At 47.4% G+C, this 17,500-nt stretch overlaps 12 protein-coding genes across 12 annotated transcripts; 4 read left to right on the top strand and 8 right to left on the bottom strand.

Moving 5' to 3' along the window:
* Nucleotides 1-1,850: 1,850 nt before the first annotated feature.
* On the bottom strand, nt 1,851-2,111 carry N7517_007275 (Short-chain dehydrogenase/reductase SDR; the record flags this gene model as incomplete). The annotated part of the gene is made up of 1 exon (XM_056725005.1): nt 1,851-2,111. One exon carries the CDS (start codon nt 2,109-2,111, stop codon nt 1,851-1,853), a length of 261 nt encoding a protein of 86 aa, XP_056581255.1.
* An 834-nt stretch (nt 2,112-2,945) lies between these two features.
* Nucleotides 2,946-3,758, top strand: N7517_007274 (SDR family NAD(P)-dependent oxidoreductase; the record flags this gene model as incomplete). The annotated part of the gene is made up of 1 exon (XM_056725004.1): nt 2,946-3,758. One exon carries the CDS (start codon nt 2,946-2,948, stop codon nt 3,756-3,758), a length of 813 nt encoding a protein of 270 aa, XP_056581254.1.
* A 134-nt stretch (nt 3,759-3,892) lies between these two features.
* On the bottom strand, nt 3,893-4,402 carry N7517_007273 (uncharacterized protein; the record flags this gene model as incomplete). Its single annotated transcript, XM_056725003.1, has 2 exons — nt 3,893-4,272; nt 4,318-4,402. The coding sequence occupies 2 exons, from the start codon at nt 4,400-4,402 to the stop codon at nt 3,893-3,895; spliced, it is 465 nt and encodes a 154-aa protein (XP_056581253.1).
* A 734-nt stretch (nt 4,403-5,136) lies between these two features.
* N7517_007272 (hemerythrin domain-containing protein) lies at nt 5,137-5,777 on the bottom strand (the record flags this gene model as incomplete). Its single annotated transcript, XM_056725002.1, has 3 exons — nt 5,137-5,421; nt 5,486-5,629; nt 5,688-5,777. The coding sequence occupies 3 exons, from the start codon at nt 5,775-5,777 to the stop codon at nt 5,137-5,139; spliced, it is 519 nt and encodes a 172-aa protein (XP_056581252.1).
* Nucleotides 5,778-6,308: 531 nt separating this feature from the next.
* N7517_007271 (uncharacterized protein) lies at nt 6,309-7,214 on the top strand (the record flags this gene model as incomplete). The annotated part of the gene is made up of 1 exon (XM_056725001.1): nt 6,309-7,214. The coding sequence occupies one exon, from the start codon at nt 6,309-6,311 to the stop codon at nt 7,212-7,214; it is 906 nt and encodes a 301-aa protein (XP_056581251.1).
* A 284-nt stretch (nt 7,215-7,498) lies between these two features.
* N7517_007270 (uncharacterized protein) lies at nt 7,499-8,339 on the bottom strand (the record flags this gene model as incomplete). Its single annotated transcript, XM_056725000.1, has 3 exons — nt 7,499-7,588; nt 7,642-7,850; nt 7,907-8,339. 3 exons carry the CDS (start codon nt 8,337-8,339, stop codon nt 7,499-7,501), a joined length of 732 nt encoding a protein of 243 aa, XP_056581250.1.
* Nucleotides 8,340-8,619: 280 nt separating this feature from the next.
* On the bottom strand, nt 8,620-9,680 carry N7517_007269 (NmrA-like family protein; the record flags this gene model as incomplete). The annotated part of the gene is made up of 3 exons (XM_056724999.1): nt 8,620-8,791; nt 8,962-9,013; nt 9,080-9,680. The coding sequence occupies 3 exons, from the start codon at nt 9,678-9,680 to the stop codon at nt 8,620-8,622; spliced, it is 825 nt and encodes a 274-aa protein (XP_056581249.1).
* Nucleotides 9,681-10,028: 348 nt separating this feature from the next.
* N7517_007268 (SRPBCC family protein) lies at nt 10,029-10,343 on the bottom strand (the record flags this gene model as incomplete). Its single annotated transcript, XM_056724998.1, has 1 exon — nt 10,029-10,343. One exon carries the CDS (start codon nt 10,341-10,343, stop codon nt 10,029-10,031), a length of 315 nt encoding a protein of 104 aa, XP_056581248.1.
* Nucleotides 10,344-10,803: 460 nt separating this feature from the next.
* N7517_007267 (glutathione S-transferase family protein) lies at nt 10,804-11,457 on the top strand (the record flags this gene model as incomplete). Its single annotated transcript, XM_056724997.1, has 1 exon — nt 10,804-11,457. One exon carries the CDS (start codon nt 10,804-10,806, stop codon nt 11,455-11,457), a length of 654 nt encoding a protein of 217 aa, XP_056581247.1.
* Nucleotides 11,458-11,659: 202 nt separating this feature from the next.
* Nucleotides 11,660-11,974, bottom strand: N7517_007266 (uncharacterized protein; the record flags this gene model as incomplete). Its single annotated transcript, XM_056724996.1, has 1 exon — nt 11,660-11,974. The coding sequence occupies one exon, from the start codon at nt 11,972-11,974 to the stop codon at nt 11,660-11,662; it is 315 nt and encodes a 104-aa protein (XP_056581246.1).
* A 1,485-nt stretch (nt 11,975-13,459) lies between these two features.
* N7517_007265 (GMC family oxidoreductase) lies at nt 13,460-15,374 on the bottom strand (the record flags this gene model as incomplete). Its single annotated transcript, XM_056724995.1, has 3 exons — nt 13,460-14,421; nt 14,479-15,192; nt 15,344-15,374. 3 exons carry the CDS (start codon nt 15,372-15,374, stop codon nt 13,460-13,462), a joined length of 1,707 nt encoding a protein of 568 aa, XP_056581245.1.
* Nucleotides 15,375-16,012: 638 nt separating this feature from the next.
* N7517_007264 (uncharacterized protein) lies at nt 16,013-17,431 on the top strand (the record flags this gene model as incomplete). The annotated part of the gene is made up of 5 exons (XM_056724994.1): nt 16,013-16,147; nt 16,216-16,442; nt 16,499-16,638; nt 16,693-16,901; nt 16,982-17,431. The coding sequence occupies 5 exons, from the start codon at nt 16,013-16,015 to the stop codon at nt 17,429-17,431; spliced, it is 1,161 nt and encodes a 386-aa protein (XP_056581244.1).
* Nucleotides 17,432-17,500: the final 69 nt, after the last annotated feature.

Genomic DNA, 17,500 nt, shown 5'->3' with positions numbered 1-17,500 from the left:
TATATTATTTCCCCGATATCCCGCCCAATGGGAAAATCATATGACGTCGATACGGCCGGGGACAGGGGCCTCACCTATTGATTATGTAATTATTCAGCCCGCAGCTCTAGACCTGCTAGTTAGTTAGTTAGTCATCACCTACTGTTATACCGGCAACAGTACTACACATCAATGGAGCAGAAAACAGCCCAGCTTCCTAAAAATTGCACAGGCATATCCACTCGACTTTATCCACCCAATTACACACCAGGAATTCTGTTCTTCTTTGCATTCTCTAATATATCCACGGTAACAAGTGGTAATGAACGCGGGTTTTGGTAGATGTCCAAGGTTTTCCATACTAAGAATCGGCTAGTAAGCAATTGCATAGGATAAAGTAGGGGGGAGAAGAATACGCATACTCCCTCAGTGCAGTACTGGTCAAGGGCTGGAGCTCCACGAGTCGCAAAATCATAGAAAGAATTTGAAAAGTTGAAGAGTCCCCAGGCCCAGCCTCCACTTGCCAACGCAAAACCAGCACGCCACAAGGCATAGGCACCGTAATTAATGTTTGTAGCGAGCGAGAACAGTCCACTCCCATACGGCCTCCCATTATTGCCAGTGTCTTTCTTGAAGCAACGGCGCTGGAGTTCCGAAACCAACTCAGTCAAAATGCCCACAGTGTAAGTGCAAATGCCGATCGCTACATCGCTACTGAAGTCGTGGACTGGACACCAAGCGGGCCGTCGGAGGAAGGAAACTGGGAGGTGAGGGACTAGACGGAAAGAAGGATGTTTGTCGAGTGGAAGACGGTGTTGAAGAATCCTATGCCAAAGCCTAGTCAGCTCGAAAGCTCTTGCTCTGAGATAAAGGCCATGGAAATTGCTTGCTTGAGCCCGCTGCCGAGGGCCATAACAACAAGCAGCTGGTAGTAAGGGTTTAAGCGGTCACTCGAGGCATACAGAACCTCTACAAGCGTTCCACCTAAATATCGCGCCAACTGAGATGCCTAGCCCCAACGGAAAATTGCATTTTGCCAAATCACATCTGTCAAACGAAGCCTGACAAAGATAGATTAGCCGAGGGGAGAGGGAGCTTTGACACGCGACAAATTGTCCTTCAGCCTTCTGTCGCCTGCCATCTTGAAAGAGAATTAAATTCAGAGATCGTGCTAGACCATTAACCTGGATGTCTCCATGAGTGCGATTTGTATAAAAAAATACGAATACTTCTCAGAGGTGTGTGAGTTCGGCATAGAACAAAGTGCCGAAGAGCGACGACTGACAAAATGTGGAAGCCAAAGCGTGAACACATTCTCTGCTGCACACGATATCTCAGCATGTCGGTACGCTGATAACCCGGGAATGTCACAAAATCATGTTTTTTTCACTGTGCCCTAAATTGCTTTTCAATAAGAACCATCTGACGAGACATCTGCGCTCTCACGCCCGAGAGAAGCCGTTCGCCTGCGAAAGCTGTGGCAAGTTGTTTGGTCGCAAGTATGTTATAGAATCATCCATTCTTATCAACTGAGTGCTTAACAGTATATTGGCACTCTCACTTGACACAATCGTGCGCGTCATTCTACAATCACGTCGAAACACCTCGGACCAGCTTAACGAGGTGACTGATGCTTCTAGCTCCCGACTACCAACTCGTCTTGCTTCAGGGCAAACCATTTACGCGCCGCCCAGAGTGGTTGATTTATCTAAATCGTATCCAATGTATTCTCAAAACGACGTGCCCAACGAAACCCAGTTTATTGCATAGCGAGACGGTCCATCCTGCTACCCTGACTACCTACCCTCAATATAAGCCCCATCGACGCGAGCCGTCTCTATGTTGAGACACTTTGCGATAAATATTGGGATTCAGAATTCTCGGCATCGCTGAGAAGCGAGCACTTCGCTTTTGACTTTGACTGCAGGGCCCCTCTTGATCAAGCGGTACCGGTAGTTGAGAGAGCACAACCCAGCCGTTAACAGAATTAACATTGATGATTGATTCACGAGACTCTTCCAAATACCTGTGTCATAAGGATAGACCAGGCTCAACTCTTGGTCGATTGTCTTGTACCAATGTTCGTCCTTCTTCTTGTCCATCCAGGCAAAATATGTCTGCCATTCCCGCATTGTTATACAATACACCAATTCTTCTATATTCTTTGATGACCAGGTCCACCACTTGCTAGCAATTCTGTCGCTTGGTAAGATCATATGTAGATAAAGATACCATCTCTCATCATTTCCTCCGCACAGCTTGGATGGTTGCCTGTTCGTTGGCGAAGTTGACATCACAGTCCACAATCTTCGCGCCCTCTTCTGAAAATTTGAGGGCAGCGGCACGTACCATGCTTCCACCTGTGCCGGTGATGCCAGATATCTTGTTTAAAGGACGCTACGCTACAATAATTGGTATTTGTAGTTGATGCTGACTTTCTGCGATCCACTGTCGAATAGAAGGTTCAGGTTGGAGTGGTGTGTGGATTGTTTTCTTTGCAATGGTTTGGTAGTATACTGTTGGTGCCGCTTTAATACCTCCAAAGTTCCAATTTAACTTCAACCCCGTAAATCCAATTGAATGGAGATTTGAATACTGTGACTCTCGTTGATTGAGCTTAGGCTATATACCCTTATTTCCTCACTGGATATACTAAGTGAAATTGGGGCCTAAATCCGCAGATCATTTCTCCGCTGAGCTATTGCCACGAGTATTTCTGAAGACATAGCGGAGTTCCAAGTTGGCATAAGATAAAAATTACCAATGCGATTCAAGTCCTTGCAAAAGTTTCCTGTACCCCAGATGTGATATGCATACAATAATAGTTTCTCTCGCTGAGTTTTGGTGCTTTACGAGTGCGGACTTTGCGGGGCAAATATGGAATCAAGGCCATCCCTTGTTACTACGAATGCCGTTTACATTCCATCACCGTTTGGGTTCTTCCCAGGAAATCACAAAGAAATAAAATGGCCATGAACTCCGAGATTGGTGCCAATATCCCAACCATCAAGGTCTATTCAGACAAGTTTTCTGGCCATGTTGCTGTTCTCACAGGAGCTGCTCAAGGAATCGGTGCTGTGACAGCTCAACTGTTTGCCCAGCAAGGCGCCCAAGTCATTATTCTTGACATCCAAGAGGAATTGCTTCAAAAGGTTCAATGTCTGATCCAATCCCGCGGCGGCAAAGCAAGCTATCTGGTCTGTGATATCACGGACGAACGACAAATTCACGAAAGTGTCGACTCGATCATTCGTCAATTCCAAAAGATTGACATCCTTGCCAACATCGCTGGAATTTATCTGTTTGATCTTCTCAACGACATGACGACTGAATCCTACCGCCGCATGATGTCGGTAAATCTTGACGCCTCCTTCTACCTCACTCGTGCCGTTCTTCCTCATATGCAGAGATCTGGATATGGGCGTATCATCCATACGTCGTCGTCCACATTCCAAGAGCCAGAACCAGGGCTTGCTGTATATGCTACGTCAAAGGCCGCCATTATAGGCTTGGTGCGCGGTACTTCCGTTGAAGCCGGGCCCGGTGTGACTGTGAACGCCGTGATGCCGGGGCTGATCAAAACGGACCAGGTGTGGAATTCGGGAGTACAATCTGATGGATCACACTCTCTTTTTGAGCGTGTAATTGCAAAACAGGATGTGAAACGGTGTGGGACACCCGATGACATTGCGCACGCCTTCTGCTTCATTGCCAGCCCGGAGGCTTCGTTTATTAGTGGACAAATTTTCGATGTGAGTGGCGGGGAAACTTTTCACTAGATCAATACCCCGATATTGAAAGCAGTAATATCCTGTTAGTAGCTTGAGTATTATTCTGGAAGCGTGCCAAAATCTATACTGTTCAGTTGAGGTGAAGTGAACTCCATTAGAGAGAAATTGTCATATGATATTGCCTAGAACCAATATACGCCATCCTTGTTCATCTTTTTCTCTTTTTCCAAGCCTTGTAAGCACTCTACTATCTTCTTCGCAATCTGCTCCCCATACTCAATCCCCACTTTGGGCCTAAGTTGCCTTAGGTCAATATCCTTGCTTATATCGTGGCGCAGCCACGGTATACTGCTTTTCCCATTGCAAGCCTTTCGTAACTGTTCAAAGTCTATATCATTGTATCCGCCTCCAGCAATGACTGCTGCGACTTTTTTCCCGTACTCCTGAGTTCCGAGATTTGCCCGCTCCTTGGGCGGAGGAGGAAGTCCTTCCAAAAGGGGTGGAATATCCCTCACCCCAGCTTCCACAGATTGAATGACATGGAGTGCTTCAATTCGGTCAGCTATTGAAGGGATCAAAACTGAACTATCGGGAGTCAATAACTCACCCTCATATGCTGGTCTGATGCCTTCCTTCACACCAACGGCAACGTGCGCAGACTTGCCGCACACTATGATGGTGATAGGCTTCATGATATTTTTTATGGGAGACATGGAAAATGTCTAAATGCGCTCATGACCGTAAATTGAAATATAAGACAGAATAGGAAAAGTTCTGTCAATGATGATGGTACTGGGTTCCAGGCCCCGATTCTATTTGATAAGCAATATCTCGGTGGTCGGGACTCGGTATTGAGACGAAGGCAATACACAGTTCATCTACCACTAAATGTCTCTATATGAGATATATATACATGTACATGTATACTGGCTTCATTGATCGCCCTTTGAAGAGAGCTCCCCTAAATTAAGCGCGTTTTTCATCATAGTTAAACAGAGGAATTCATCGTAGACATACAGGTACTAGATGCTCCGGTGATTTTATTTCCATTTACAATGATCCACAATCAATACTCACTCATAGCACCGGTAACTAACCAAGCTTAGTATATACTTAGATATTTCAATTCGAATTTCAGGTCGAATAAGCGCAATCGAAGAGCCCCATATCTTGACGTGGCTGGAGATCGGCCTCAATGGTAATGCCGAGCCCCGAGTAACCCTTGAAATGCTTTTACACAAATTACAAAGCATCACTGCCAGAATTACTAGGCCTGGTTAGTAAGATCGTATAGTTAATACTAGTGTGAATGAAAGGATCCCCACGATAATCCCTTGAGCATATGTTTTGTATCTATTCTGAGACTTCCATACTTGAGTATAAATTATATTTATATTTAACATTTCTAGACTACAATACAACTAATTCACATCGGCATTCTACTCATTTCCTCCTTTGACCAGTAATTCCGAGTCTGCTCGGCTCCCAATTCTTTGACCTCGTCGTCCAAATGCTCCCAGAGGGTCGTTCCAAACGCATCCAAGATATCTTTAATCTCATTCCATCGCAAATCAGCATTACCTCGTAGACAATTGCGCACATGCGACTCCAATCTTTCGAGTCCTTTATGAATCACTTTATGCTGCTTAATCAATTGATCTTGGTTGGCAAAAGCAGGCATGCGCGTCGCGAGGTATGGAAAGACGCGGATCTGCAAAGCTGTTACTTAAATGAGCCAAGCATAAGAGAGCAGACTTGGTTCTATGAGCGCTTACCTCTTCAATCTTGTGGTGCGTCTCGAGATTTTCACAAAATTCCAAACACAAGTTCAGGTAGTTCTTGATAGAAATACCGGCGGGGCGTTGTGATGATGCTGCCACGTCGTAGATTATTTTCCATCGCACACGAAACCATTGATGCTGTGAAGATAATTAGCCAAACCGTATAGAGTATGAACGCTGCAGAAAGAGCACATACCAATGACTGCATCTTATCCGCCATGCGGTTGTATAACTTATAATCATGGTCGCTTAGTGGGAGAAGACTCGAGGAGAAGTGACTGGCCATTTTGAAGTGGTAGGATTTACGGATAGTTAGGATAATTCCTGTCGATAATCTTTGTTTCCCTATGTTCCGATCATGTGATATGAGGTCTGATATAATACCAGGCCCGGGGCGTGTGAGCTGGTGCCGATATATATATTTTATTGTATATATTTTATCTACCTAATTAACGTTTAAACAACCAAGAATGGAATTGGTAAATCGACAATGGCGTAAAGACGATACGCCGAGTTGATGTAATAAGTTCCATAATGTTCTGAAGAATTTTCCATCTATGTTGCATATATTCAACGAGATATCTATAAGCATGGCCACTTCGGGGTTAATCTCGGCCCCGAAACATGGTCATGACTAAGTCCACAGCGACCCCCCTTTTATCAACTTCGAAGGCAAATTCTGCCCGGCAACAGGAGTAGCTTAGAACTATATATTTAGATAAGAAAGCGCGTTGACCGTTGAAATGTTTTCAATCATTCTCACGAATATCTGACTCATTTCGCAAATCTGTCTTAGCTATCGACAAAGAGAACCAAAATGACTTCCCCATTTGTCGTGGTCGCCGGTGCCTCTGGTGGATTAGGCCAGCTTGTCGCAATGGCACTGATTAACCGAGGCGTGGCCGTGAAGGCCCTCGTCCGCCCCAACACCGATCCCTCCCGCACCGAAAAGCTCCGCCATGCTGGCGTGACCATCGCTTCAGTGGATCTCCGCGCGGTCCCAGCTCTCACACACGAACTGAATGGAGCCATCTGTGTCGTTTCGACGCTCCAGGGACTGAGAGATGTCATCCACGACGTTCAGAGCAAACTCCTCGAGGCCTCTGTGGCCGCAAAGGTGCCTAGGTTCATTCCTTCGGACTTCTCCCTCGACTTCACGAAGACAAAGCCTGGATCCAACCGCAACCTCGACCTACGCCGCGAGTTCCATGCTCAGTTGAAGACGTCCGGTATCAAATGGACGAGTATCCTCAACGGCGGCTTCATGGATCTCTTGGTCGGCGATTCGTCGATGATCAACCACAAAAGCCGGAAGGTAGCATATATCGGGCAGACGACACAGCTGCTCGATTTTACCACCATGGTAGACACGGCTGCATACACGGCTGCTGTGGCCGTAGACCCTAATCCTGCGCCCAATTTCCTCCGCATTGCTAGCGATACCGTCAACGTGAATGATATCGCCCAGGCGCAGACCAATATCGAAGGGGTACAATATAAGCCCTCATGGATGGGCACGGTGGGTACTATGGATTTTATGATCCGGTTTATGCGTCTGTTTGGTGGTGAAAATGAGATATTCCCTGCTTGGCAGGGCATGCAATACATGGCGAACATGTTCTCTGGGGCTGGCAAACTTGACCCGCTCGATAATGATCGATACCCCGACCTGACTTGGACTAAAACCGAGGATTTCTTCCGAGAGCGCAAGGGCCAGGCATGAGTGTCTGTCAGCTTGTTATCTATTGAACGTCTGCTCAACTAGATATGCATTCCGTTAATTGCGGGTGATGCTTCGTTGGTGAGAAGTCACTCTGCGTTTCCCACTGCCGTATAGATATATCATGTTAGTATCAACATTTGGACACATCGCATCTATTTCGTGTTTTGGCAAAGGATAAATTTAGCTCGAGTTGTATGACCTTTCGGTTGATTGTACTATAAAGATTACTCTCAATGAAGAAGAACCGACTGTAAAGACAACCCTCCTGTTTAATGCTTAGTTTCTCACCAAGTCTCTGAATACGGTCGGAGATCAATCTCGTGAGTAAACGAACTCCTGGGCTGGGTGTGCAAAAACCAGTAAGATTCCGCAATCTGTGGTTGTTGGTTAGTGAGAACTGGCCGCGCTGAGATAGCATTTCTCTTACCCATTCAGGATCGATTTTTCCATCAGGAATATCCTTAAGATAATCTTTGGTCTTCTCTGTATCAATGATGCCATCAATGATTGCGTGCGAGACATGAACACCCTTCGGGCCGAATTCACGGGCAAGAGACTGGGACATAGCACGGATGCCAAATTTGCTCATGGCAAACCCAGAAAGCCCGGAGCCTCCTTTAAGTGCAGCTGTTGCGCCTATAAAAATGATTAAGAGGGTTTGCATTTAATCAATTAGGAATAGTATCCGGTACCGGTGAAAATGAGAGTGGGCGGAGACTGTCCCTCGTTGGGACTGAGCATCAGGGGTAGTGTAGCCTGAGCGAAGTTAAAAGCACCCTTGATAGATGGCTCAAGGCTCCCGAGGAAGTCTTCCTGGCTTTGTTCCAGGAAGGGTTTCCTCGTGAACTTGCTCGCCACGTTGTAAATAGCGGCAGCAATTGTCAGATCAGGACCAAATTTGGCCTTGATTTGGTCCATTGTCGAGGTCATGCTTGAAGAGTTGCTGACATCTGTAGGGAGGCTCATTACAGAGCCACCACTTTGCGTGATATCAGAAACCAGAGGGTCAAGGGACGATTGCGATCGAGCAAGTAATACAACTGGGTAGGCCTTGGCGAACCGTAGGGCAATGGCGCTGCCGGTTCCCGGCCCTGCGCCGGCAATGACTGCAATTGACCTTGGCATTCTGGAAATCGTGCGACAAGAAAATAGAAATTGAATTTTCTAGGGGGTATTGAAGTCTATTTATATAGGGATAGCTTCGAGGCAAATGACATCATCACTACAGGCATCTATGTGGCAAGCCCAGTGCACAGCAAAAAGGAGCTCAGTCCTACATGTGGATTTCCTACTGCTGCTATTTAATTTGACTATGGTACAAGATAATTTTATTCCCACATCGTCTGTTGTGTCTAAGGGAGCGATGAGCCCAGTTGTGCAAAGCAGCATGCATTGCGCAGATCCATTATTTTACCGAGATGTTCAAACCAACACCCCAGGCTGCAGTTGACAGAGACTCTGGGGAATGGTGTTTGAAGAATTCGTCGAAGGTAAGTCGTGGGATTTCGCGATATTTGGAAGCATCGACGTCGGGGGTGAGATAAGCCTGTCCGTTGGTGCAGTAAAACTTGTAGAACCTAGAAAATCCAAGCATGTTAGCATCTCTCAGGCTAGACTTCACATATTTGAAATTTCCAGAGGAATCCAAGCCATAAAATTGTTCGGGTCATTGTCTCTGGCTTGTTGCATATATGTGTAGAGTTCGTCCAGAGATCCAAGTCTGTTCAACTTCGGTCTGAAATCGTACTGGTTTTCGAATGCTGTAGCGATTTGTTGAATGCTCTTGCAATCACCAAGGACTACTAAAGTTAGTGATTCATTTCAGATAGATCGATTCAGAAGGGGAAGCTCACATCTCTGTGTACCAACCGCAGCAGGATCCCGGGCGACAGCTGCGACGAACTGGGCCGCATTGTCGTAGGTTGTTGACTCCCATATTTCCTCACCAGATCCCCAGTAGGACAACAAGAATTCCTTGGCATTCCAGCAATTGAAGGAAGTGGTGAAGAAAGTTTCCATGAAAATGCCAATCAAAACATGAACTCCTTGGACGTTCTTGCTCTTCAGATAATCCTGAATGTGCTTCATGGGATCCTTTGCGGGAAACTGCCCAAGCTCTAGCTTCGTGAAGTCCAGGCTATAGTCGCTTGCCACGTAGCGACCGACTCCCTCGATCTCACAAGCATCGATCAAGAACTTTTGAGCATTGATCATGAGGTTGTGGTCACCGAGATAGCAGCAAACCATCACATCGTTCCCTTTGACAAAGGTTTGCAATGCATTTTTATCGTCTGATTGACCTTGGGTGATGTGAATTCTCGGGGAAGCAAGGAGGGCAGCGGGAAGTTTACTTGCGTCGCGGCAATAACCCTTGATAGTAATGTCGGGTTGCTTCAAAAGGTGATCAACAACGCAACGGGCGAATTTCCCCGTGATACCGGCAATACCGACTCTGATAGGAGTCATATTGAAGATCTTATAGAGTTTAGGTTCATAACTCCAAGCAATTTCCTCAAGATTGTTTCTTTAAATATAAATCTACCATGGAAAAATAAAAGATTTACTATGCAATGCCCGGCTCGGGAGAGTCGGAGCGCCGACTTGTGGCCCCGGCTGACAGATCGGTGCCGTCGGTGCTGCAGTCAATGCCGAGGGTCCCACTTTGCCTTGTGTACAGTAGCCGGGGAAATATTAAGATGCCTCATCTGAGGTGAGGCCGCTGGCTTCTAGCTTGAGTCGAGGTCTACCACATGTACTCTGTAATACGTGCGTTTACAACATATAACCACATTGGAGAATGGTATTAGGAGAAAGTCATATAGTTCCTTTCGAACAGATGCTGCCATCAGGTTGGAAAAAGACGACCCTGGAAGGCTTGTATGCTGTGACTGTCTCCTGAACTTTACGCCGGTCCTCGACGAAAATGACCTCCCGAACAGTGACTTCGTTCCCCGTGGTCGGATTGATTGTTTCGGAGATCACAGTGGTGGATTGTATGGCTTTGGGGACGAAGGTTTCTGCAGATCGGATCTTTAGGCGAAGGCCGGCCCAAATTTGGTCTTGGTGCAGCTTTGGGCTCGCGCCAGCGGGATTGATGGGAGCGGTGAAGGCGATGTTGTTTGTAGACATGGTCAATTTTTGGAGTAATTGGGCGGAAGGTATTACTGTGCATATTTCAACAGTGATATATGCAGAGAAAGTGAAACCCAAGAAAGGCGTTAAGGTGGGGAGTCACAACTTTGGAAGGGTGTATCGCATAATCATCAGAGACCGAAGAGTGAGAAGGCTGGATTTCAACACTATGTAATCCGCCAAGTCAAAGTGCTAACCTTGAGGGCTTCACTGGGAGGCAACTGGCCTATCAATCAGTACTACCCCGATCGTCCCATGGTTCGGATTGAGCTAGACCCTTCGTCCCGAGGCCTTGTCAGCTTCGGTCTGTTCTATAATCCAACCCCGAGGGCGAAATATAAATATGGAATTAGGGGAATAATACAACAACTCAACATCGCTGAGATTTCCAAAAGTCACCAACTGTCAGCGTACTAAATATACCCAATTCCTACCATTTCTCCTCTCCTCGCGAATTATGAAATCCATCCTCCTCTATGGCCACCACGCAGGCCCCAACCCGAAAAAGGTGGTGATGGTCATGGAAGAACTCAGAATTCCGTACGAAATCAAGGTCCTGGAATTTCCGGAGATGAAACAGCCCGCCTACGAAAATATCAACCCCAACGGACGAGTCCCCGCAATCGAAGACCCTAACACGGGAATCACTTTATGGGAGTCTGGAGCAATCATCGAATACTTGGTGGAGAAATACGATAAGAACAGGGTGATCAGCTTTCACGCCGATACTCCAGAGTCCTATCATGCAAAACAATGGCTGCATTTCCAGGCATCGGGACAGGGCCCGTATTTCGGTCAGGCTGTGTGGTTCAAGATTCATCATCGAGAACAGCTGCAATCTGCTGTTGATCGGTACATCAATGAGATTCGGCGCGTTTCAGGTGTGCTGAATGGCGTCTTGCAGGGCCGTGAGTACCTAGTGGGCGATAAGTGCAGTTATGCGGATCTCGTTTTTATTTCGTGGTTTGAGGTTGTCCCTTGGGCGGCGGGCGATAGGGTTGATCTGGAGAAAGAATTTCCACATGTGCATGCATGGCTGAGTAGGCTGAAGTCACGGCGTTCGGTCATCGCTGGGCTGGGCGAGCAGTCTGAGGCGCCCAAGAAGCTGTGATTGCTTATCTCTGTATATGCAAGTTTCTTTTTCCTGGAGAGAACGATTAGATAGGCTTAACTAGACTTCAACATTATACTGCGCAGTACTACCTATATCAGAGATAAATGACGGAGAAATTGCGAGAGTGGATATGGAAGACAATATACCAACCAAGAAAATCGTCAATGATATACGCTCCTCATTTCTCATTGCTTCGGCCTCAAACTTTCTCACTTTTCCACCTTCTGCGGTTCCACCTCCTCTGATTTTCGCTGCTTGGCGACTTAATCAGGCACATTTCTTTCATTCGGTAGCTTGCGGTTTGTCGACTCTTTGACATCATATCCCCTCTGCAACGGCCTTGTTCAACCTTGCCTGCGAATAGGGTGGTCGGGCCGAAACCGCGGAGTGGCGTGGTGAGGGCGCCTAAACTAGTTCCGGGGAATGCTTTGCTCGGTGCGAGCACGCGGTTTGCGTTGGAGAGAGCGGCAGATGCATTTAAGGTGGATGTGGTGATCGTCTTGTCTTGGTTCATTTTTCACCATTCCCGTGAGGGCTGGACGGAAGACTCTATGTTTCCTGTGAATTAATCAGCGAGTGGGAATGTCAAACCAGGTCGTCACTCATATCTCCTAATCCAGAATATCAACAAGGTCCGTATTGAACAGGTATGCCCTCTCACCTTCCGCTCCCCAATGAACCCCAAGGTACTTTCATACCACCACCCATCAAATTCAAGGAAGTCATCTGTTTCTTTGCTAGTATGCTGCTCCTCCAACACATCGAGCTTATCCGTCATATAGGTGTCGCACAATTCTTGCTGTCTACCTTCCCCTTCGACTCCCTCTTGGCTTCGACTACACCTTCACTGCCATCTTGCGGTGACGCATTTAACACGGTCGGTTGGTAGCAGATCGCAGCAGGGCTTAACGGGTGATCTGACACGGGTGGGAGGACAGCGAGTTGTTGGCTTCTTCATTGTGCTAAGCTCTGGGTCATTCTGGCCTGGAGGCGCCTATTGTTGCTTCTGTCTTCTTGGCCTTGACAAACAATCACGAAGCTCGGGCAATTTAGTTCGAGGGACGTTAGAACAATTGGAGGTTGACAGATAATTGATGTTGGAGAAGCGGTATTATTGAGACCTGATAAGCTTGGTATGCCACCTGCCACTGAATCGTTTTCAGGCACTATTAGTACATAGTATATATGATAATTTACTTTACTAAGCGAATACTTGAAATCAATAAAGATGCTAACATTAGGTGTGCTTTATCTATCCACGAATCATTTTTTTGTATATTTCCCATGTGCTGTAGTTTCACATTTTAATACAGGTGAGTATTTTATGAGGATAACTCAGCGGCTTTATAATGGATCGTGCCAAGCGCCCAACACACCGATATTCTGCTATGACCTGCACTTTCTCCAAGTTTCATACGCAGCCCCCTCGATGGGTCCTGTATTGGTTCCTTGGTGGAGGTCTTCGACACATTTATGGGCCTTGTCAGAGTCTAATTATAGCTAGGATGATCTCCTAAAATATTCACTAGGTTAGGTATCCGGGTCGGCGCTATTATTAAATTGAGTGTTTATGGCTGCTCTAGCGAAAGCCTTCCAAGGTATGACCTACAATGCTCTAATGACCTAAGTATTTACTCCGTACTCTCAGACCTCCTAATAATACTAGCCCCACTAGGCGCATATGTACATCTGTACTCCGTACTTCCGACCACTTACCCAATTGGTAATAGTAATCCCCGATAATCCCCGGGCCACGCTAGTATGGTATTTATGCCCCACTCTAAATGACGACAATAGGGTTTGTTTTTAATAATTTAAATTTTAACTTTACCGGCAAAAAACTTGGAGTTCTCCACTGACAACCTCGGGACCGCGGGACCACTACCGAGATAACTTTCTTGGATGTTTCGATGGTCGAAAATTTCGTGTCATTTACCTTTTGTATGAATATATAGGATATACAATGTACGATTTGCATTGATCCACATCGGTATTTGATCTAGGGGCTAGACTTCGAAAGGCCATACTGGCTAATCAACTTCTCCGCACAAATTGCACCAGTGACATACGCAGCAGCCTGGACATGCGCATTCACTAACACAGGCACGACCGACATATCTGCCACACGCAGATTCTCAATACCTGTCACCTTGAAATCTGAATCCACCACCGCGTCCACATCGCCCTTCTTACCCATCTTCACCGTCCCCGTCATGTGCCAGCTCGACGAGATGTTCTGCCGCCAGTACTCGAGCAAATCCTCATCTGACTCACTCTTGGGCATTGCCAGCTCTGCCACGTTATCCTTTGTGTAGGATTCGTGCTTTGCAATGCGGAACGAGTCGCGCAAGGCCTCGATCGCGAGTCGGCGGTCGAACGGGTGGGCCAGGAACTTGGGGTTGAAAGAGAGCGGAGAGTCAGGATCTGAGGATTGCAATGTGACTTCTCCACGAGTCTGCGCGTTGAACAAGAAGACGAGCAGACAGGAGTAACTCAATGCCTCGGGCGGGAAATCCGGGATGACCCAGTGAACGGGGAAATGGGTGAGGATTTCGTAGTGTGGCACGGTCTCCTGCAGAAGATACTTCTGTTCGTCTGCCGGGAGGGCGTTGAATTCCGGCGAGGAAGTGAGCTGCTCAGTCAGCTTGAACCAGCCGATGCCCAACTCGCAGGCAAATTTCGACCAAGGCCCTGTCCCATCTTCTTGCCATTGCTTCAGCGCCGCGTCCATGGCGGCTTTGTCGCCATAAAAGGCTTTGCGGTCTGTGCTATTTTCTGTGCGAGTGTTCACCATTGGTACGAAGCAATGGTCTCGGAGCCCCTGGCCGATGGCGGGTACATTGTGGACGACGGGGATATTGTATTGCTGGAGTTGGGCGGCGGGGCCTATGCCTGAGTGCATCAGGATGCGAGGATCGTTTAGCGAGCCAGCGGATAAGATGACTTCCTTTTCGGCACGGTCTGTTCACAGGTATCAGTATCTGGACAACTCGCAGCATTGATAGGTCGCGTATTCACATTCGGTCCCGTTCGACACAACGCCCACAGCCTGTTTTCCCTCCAAGAGAATACGCTGCACAGGGGCCCCAGTCACAATAGTCAAATTTTCCAGTTTCTCCTTGACCAGGTCCCCGGCTGTTGAGCGCAACCCCTTATGCGTTGAGTTAATCAACACCGACATCCCGATTGGATCCCCGGAGTTATGATCTGGATTCAATGGAAACCCAGCCTCCTCGAAGACATCCAAGACGTCTGTTAAATCGCGCTCCCACTCCCGTGCAAAACCCACGTGCAACGGGCCCTCACTTCCATGATTCTCCATCTTCGGATCCGCATATTTCCTATCTATGCCCTCGGGGATCTCACCATGGAATGTCTCCAGATCCTTAAACTTTTGCTGAACATTTCCCCACGCAAAAGTCTCATCGCTAACAATTCTGGCCCACTCCTGGTAATCGTCGCGCGCGCCGACACTGTACACGCCAAAATTGATGGAGCTTGACCCGCCCATACACCGGCCACGACTGTAGTCGATCTCACGATTGTTACAGTCCGGCTGCGGGGTAGTCTTGAATCCCCAGTTCATTGACTGGTCCTGGAAGGTGAGCCATCGCTGGCCGTCGATGCGAAGGTTCCGATCTTCGTTATTATCGCCTGCTTCCAGGAGGAGGACGCGGGGCTTTGCGGTCGAGTTTGCGAGGCCGGCGGCGAGGGCACAACCGGATGGGCCAGCTGTGAGATAGAAGTATTAGAAGACTTGGATTTAATGGATGAGTGGGTGTGGGTTGTTTCGTTTGGGGGCGTTAGGTCTCATTTCTCAAGGTTGTTTTCTCCATTTACGATAATGCGCCAACAAAGCTAGGGCGGAATGGTGATTACTCACTTCCGACGATGATGAAGTCAAAGGTGGACATGATGAGAGGGTGCGGATGTCGAATTGAAGTGAAATCACCAAAATTACAAGCGCCAATATATCACTTTCAAATTTGTGTGTGAAATTATTTGGAGGAGAGGATGGATAAATACGTGATTTCCAACGGAGAACAGCGGAGAAAAACTACAGGGGGGACTCTATTCCCAATGTGGTAATTCATGCAAGTCTCAAAGCTCTACAACGTTCCGAACAAGCTACTTCATGAAGCGGCCAATGATAAGTTGGCTTGTAACATAACCCCCACAACGCCTGTAACGGTTTCAAGGTGTGACCCATGGTCGGGACATGCCTCCCGTGTCGGGCAGACGGATCGTCGCCCCCCGCACCAATTACAGCGATATTTCTATCTTAAGCGGGATGGATCTGGTGGATCTGGTGGATCTGGTGGGGTTCATGCAAATTTCCACGGATGATCTTTACAAGGATGATCTTCCAGGGGTTGACTATTCGCACTATGTAGTTAGCCTGACAAGCTAGTTGTATAACATAGTAATTCTCTACGTTCTGGGGATTCCCAGTGGGCCGGTTTGGCGGCAGCCTTCTTTTTAATTCCCTCCAACTCCCGTCCTCGTCTTCCGTTGTTTTGTCCTCTGCTTTGCAAACTACCGACTTCTAAGTATGGCCGGTAATGTCGAGGCATGGACCTTGTTGTCCTTGGCTCTTCTAATAATTATCATACGAATTATGGTACGATGGAAGCTTGTTGGGCCAGCCAATTTCCAACTTGATGATTATCTCATGCCATTGGCGGGGGTAAGTTATTCTGCCTGTCCTGTGAGATCAATTGAAAGGGCTACAATTAACGTATTGCTCTTTGACAGATCCTTTTTGTACTCGAAACAGTAGCAGCGTATCTCGTCGGTGCCAAATTTCAGGGCCTGACTAACAGCTACATGACGCCTGAGCAGCGAGCAGCGCTTGACCCCAATTCGACTGAGTGGTCTAATCGTGTTGCTGGATCTAAGATCCAGATCATTGGATGGTCATTATATGTGGCTATTCTCTGGCTGGTTAAATTCAGCTTAGCTGTCTTTTACTCTCGATTGACGTGCGCTTCAGGCACCACCTTAGACATAATGAACCAATGCGCTAACGATATTACAGGACTGGCCTCCAACACCTCCCCACCCGAGTTCGGCTGGGATATATTATTCTAGGCGTGACATACCTTGCAACAGCGTTGTCCCTCCTACTGTCATGTCAGCCCTTCCATGCGTTTTGGCAGATTCAGCCTGACCCCGGCAGTGAGTTGCAACGCCACCAGATACAATAGTCTTCTTATCTGACTATTTTCACAGACCTCTGTCAGCCAACCAAATCCCATGTTTATGTTTTCGTCGTCGTCGTACTCAACATTGTCACGGACGTCTACCTTCTCTCAATCCCACTCCCCCTTCTCTGGACTGTCAACCTCAACCTGAAACGCAAGATCCCCCTTATGGTTCTCTTCTCCGGCGCTACATTTGTCATGCTAGCAGGAATTATTCGGGCTGCTACGATTATGAAGGTACGTTTTATGCAATAATAAGATACCTATACAGAAACATACGCCTATTACCTATCATTTATCTGACACATATATTACAGTCCAGCCCCGACGGAGCTGAATCCGGCTCCCAGTGGGCCTGTCGTGAAACTTTCGTCTCGATTGTTGTTTCAAACCTGCCCATCATCCAACCACTCATCCGCAAAGGCTTCAGGAAAATCGGTCTCTCCCATGTCTTCAGTTCCTCGGGAGGAAAGACATCAGGACAGCCATACCCGCTCTCCAGTCGAGGTTTACAGACTTTGACAAACCGCGGCGAAGGCGATACTAAGAAGGGTAAGACAAGCGCTGCTGCGCCATCGCATATGCAGGCATCCGCATGGGGCAGCGATGAGCATATTCTAGCTGTGTCTGAGCCTACGTCTAAAGATATTACTGTTGTCTCAGAGACCGTCGTGCAGAGTGAACCATGGACCTTCCAGGAGGGGTCTGGAGTGGGTAATTCGACATCGCCCCCGAAGGAGTGGAAGAGTCAGTTGGCGCATCGATGAGAGCCACATATGTAATGCGAGGTTGATGTATATATATATAATTACTTGGGTTGGATCCTTGATGAATAT

Source organism: Penicillium concentricum (assembly GCF_028827145.1).
Source record: "Penicillium concentricum strain IBT 3081 chromosome Unknown utg000002l_segment0_segment0, whole genome shotgun sequence".
In the NCBI taxonomy this organism is placed as follows: Eukaryota; Fungi; Ascomycota; class Eurotiomycetes; order Eurotiales; family Aspergillaceae; genus Penicillium; species Penicillium concentricum.
The sequence above is the reverse complement of the archived record's forward strand: the minus strand, read 5'-3'. Positions and strand labels throughout refer to the sequence as shown.